At 33.7% G+C, this 3,456-nt stretch overlaps 1 protein-coding gene across 3 annotated transcripts in view; it reads right to left on the bottom strand.

Annotated features, from left to right (window-relative positions):
* Positions 1–356: 356 nt before the first annotated feature.
* LOC106686469 (location of vulva defective 1) overlaps positions 357–3,456 on the bottom strand; it is a 21,077-nt gene continuing 17,977 nt past the window's right edge. For all 3 annotated transcript variants that reach the window (XM_067044698.1, XM_014429806.2, XM_067044699.1), the window contains exon 3: positions 357–2,900. In XM_067044698.1, coding sequence (XP_066900799.1) covers positions 450–2,900 — 2,451 coding nt within the window. In that variant the 3' untranslated portion in view covers positions 357–449. The remainder of the gene's footprint in view (positions 2,901–3,456) is intronic.

Genomic DNA, 3,456 nt, shown 5'->3' with positions numbered 1-3,456 from the left:
TATAAGCTACGTCTTTTTCTATATTAGTTACGTCAGTTTCTATATCAGTTACATCAGTTTCTATATCAGTTACGTCAGTTTCTATATCAGTTAAGTCTGTTTCTATATCAGTTACGTCTTTTTCTATATCAGTTACATCAATTTCTATATCAGATACGTCAGTTAGGTCGTTTTCTATATCAGTTACGTCTTTTTCAATATCAGTTAGATCAGTTTCTATATCAATTATGTAAGTTGCGTCAGTTTCTATCTCAGTTACGTCTGTTTCTATATCAGTTACGTCTTTTTCTATATCAGTTTCGTCAGTTTCTATATCAGTTACGTCTTTTTCTATATCTGTTGCGTCAGTTTCTATCTCTGTTACGTCATTTTCTATATCAGTTACGTCAGTTTCTATATCAGTTACGTCAGTTTCTATATCAGTTACGTCTTTTTCTATATCAGTTTCGTCAGTTTCTATCGTCAGTTTCTATATCAGTTACGTCTTTTTCTATATCTGTTGCGTCAGTTTCTATCTCTGTTACGTCATTTTCTATATCAGTTACGTCAGTTCCTATTTCAGTGACATCAATTACTGTACTAGTTCCGCGAGTTACTGTGCTAGTTCTATCCAATTTAGTAGTTCTGGATGAATAAGTAGAATTAATCGTTGATGTCAACTGTTGTTCAGGAGTTGTTCTTTCCCGGTCCGTTGTTGTCTTACTGTTTGTACTTTCCCCCTCGGCTTCCAAATTTGACTCGCTACTCTGTTGGGGTGTCATTGTAGTTGAAGTGAGGTCTTTAGGATCGAGTACTTTCGATAACGGCCGCACTAGTTCATCTTCGTTATCTTGGTCATGTTTCGAAACAGTTTCATGTTTTGATTCCCACGAGATCACTGTTCCGATTTCATAGGTGGTTGCTGTCTGATATGAAGGAAGAGGTTTTTTTTTTTTAGTTTTCGAATGTCCTAATTTTCGTGACTTTTCATATGTATCCGTTTCAGTAAAATCTTCCATATTCTTTGCTGCCCCAGGTTGTGAGCTTGATTTTCCATACGTCAAAGGCCAAATGGTTCGGTCCGACATCGGCGACCATATAGGCCAGAGTTTTGAATTTCGCGTGGTATGGAGTTCTTCTGTTATATTTTCAAATGAATTTTTACTAGTTTTAAGTTTATTTGTTCTTGTTGACTGTGATGTTTTGACTGATGGTAAAATTTTATATGAAGTAGCTCGGACCTTTGTAGTCCTGGTAGCACTTGTGGATATATTTATTTTTGAAGGTCGAATAATCGAATGAACTACAAAACGATTCTTCTTTTTCCTCTTAGTAGGCGGAATTGTGGTTCTTTTACTTGACTTCTTAATTTTATATGATTTCAAAATTTCGTATTTATTACTCCCTTTATGTTCGTTATTCGTCCTAAGTTTTAGTAAATCGTTGTTTGAAAAATTAGAATTCTCACTAGTTGATAGTTCAGTAGGAAGTGTTCCGATGTTGTGAGGATCGATAAACTCCCAAATTGGCCAGATGTTTTTTATGTATGAATCTGTACTACCAAATATACTTTTAACATCTTTCTCTGGTATATTTTCGGAAGGCAAGTATTCATTTTTAGTGGTTGAAATCTCATTCTTTGTTTCGGTCTTCTTGATTTCTTCTGTTGAATCAGGTGTGCCCGGTTCTTTGATATTATTTTTTTTACCAATAGTTCTCCTTTCTGTAGTGATTAAGTATCTTGTAGTTTTTAGTATATTTTTCTCTGCTAACAAATTTTTGACTTCCTTTGGTTTTCCCCAGTTGACGAAGTTATTTGTTGTCGTAATGGGTGCAGTTTTCGTTGTATAAATTATGAGTGGTGTGTTTTTATAAACCTTCGTATTTTTCGTTAAGTTATCAAGGTTTTGATAATATTTTATTACCGATGGAGTTGTCGATGTTTTTGCATTTCGTCCGTTAATAATAGTTGTATGGCCCTTGTCCATTATATTATGCGTTGTCAGAAGTATTGATGATGTAACCTCAGTGGCATTGGTACTTTTTGGAAATGTCTGTAGTACTGGAAAATCCTTTTTTACTGAAGAAGTAGCCGATCCAGTAGTAAAATTGAATGTACTCGATTCAGTTTGTAATTCGGTTTTTAATGATGAAATAGTAATTATATGTTTCTTATATGAAGTCAGAACCGGAGGAAGTGCCATGTTGCGTTCATTATCTATAGAATGAAAGAAACCCCACATTGGCCATATCCCTGGTTCTTCCTCTTCAGGGTAATCTTCATCCACAATTTCCTCGGAGTTTTCTTCCAGTTTGTACTTTCGTCGTTTAAAATCGTTTGTTGTCTTTAGTATCTTTTTCTGCAACGATAAATCTTTATCTGTGATTTCTCGTGGTTTTCCCCAGTTGACCCAGTTCTTCTTGATCGTGACGGGGCCTATTTGTGTTGTATGAGGCATCCCTCGTCTTAACAAAAGTTCACTCCACCATAAATCTCCTGTTGTTACATTGTAGTTATCAGTAGTATTACCATTCTCTATAGCCTCGTATACATCATTAAAATATTTTTCGTCCGGGTCATTCAAAATCCAGAGACTAGTACTTGTTTGTGTCTCAGAGTCCATCACATTTGGCAAGTATGTAAATTGCTGTGTTTTCTTTTCTTCTTCCTTATCATTGTTATTATTGATGTTCTTAGCCTCGGTTGTTTTCCCTTGATTTGTGAAATAATGATTTGTGTTATTGTTCGTTGTAACATTTTTTTCCTCCTCAATGTAAGGCGTATGTTGCACACCTAAGACCATTATTTGTTTTTCGACAACGTTTTCACTCAACGTTTTACGTTCTTCAGATGTCGAAAGGTGAATGTTATCTAATGTCGAAGTTGTCGGTTTTGTTGCTTCTACATCATATTCACTGAGCTGAAACATATTTTGCAGTTATGTTATGTGATAAATGTTACACTAAAGCATATTGAGAGTTGTGAGTGTTTGACAACACAGTTTTCTTTTATAAAATAATATGTTTATTAAAAAAATAATTATTACATTATTTGTTATAAAAATTAATTGGGTTTAATTTTTTATTGCCCTCCCCGAATCCCTTTATATATATTATTTAATATGTTTCAGGGATATAAGAAAACAAGTTAAAAACAAAATGAAGAAAACCAATTAATGAAAAATATTCTTATTTTTCTAAATTAGTTCAACAGACTCTTATATCTGCTTAAAAGTAATTTCTGTCTGGGTTCTGTTTTCTGTCAAACCAATATTAATTCTCAGCTTTAGAAGGTCATCTCTAACATTGTCCTCTGCCTTATTTTGATCTCTTTTTGTTTTGTTAGAGGCGGCCCATTTCTGGTAAAGGGTGTTTTTTAAAGCCCGATAGAACTTGAAATTGTAAAAAATAACACAAAAAATTAAATTGTAATCAAAATTTTTTTTTTATTCGAAAGATCAATACGTGACATTAACA

The sequence above is a fragment of the Halyomorpha halys genome, unplaced genomic scaffold (genome assembly GCF_000696795.3).
Source record: "Halyomorpha halys isolate HHAL.00 unplaced genomic scaffold, Hhal_1.1 Scaffold825.1, whole genome shotgun sequence".
Taxonomy (NCBI): Eukaryota; Metazoa; Arthropoda; class Insecta; order Hemiptera; family Pentatomidae; genus Halyomorpha; species Halyomorpha halys.
Note: the sequence above shows the minus strand (reverse complement) of the source record. Positions and strands in the feature narration are given on the sequence as shown.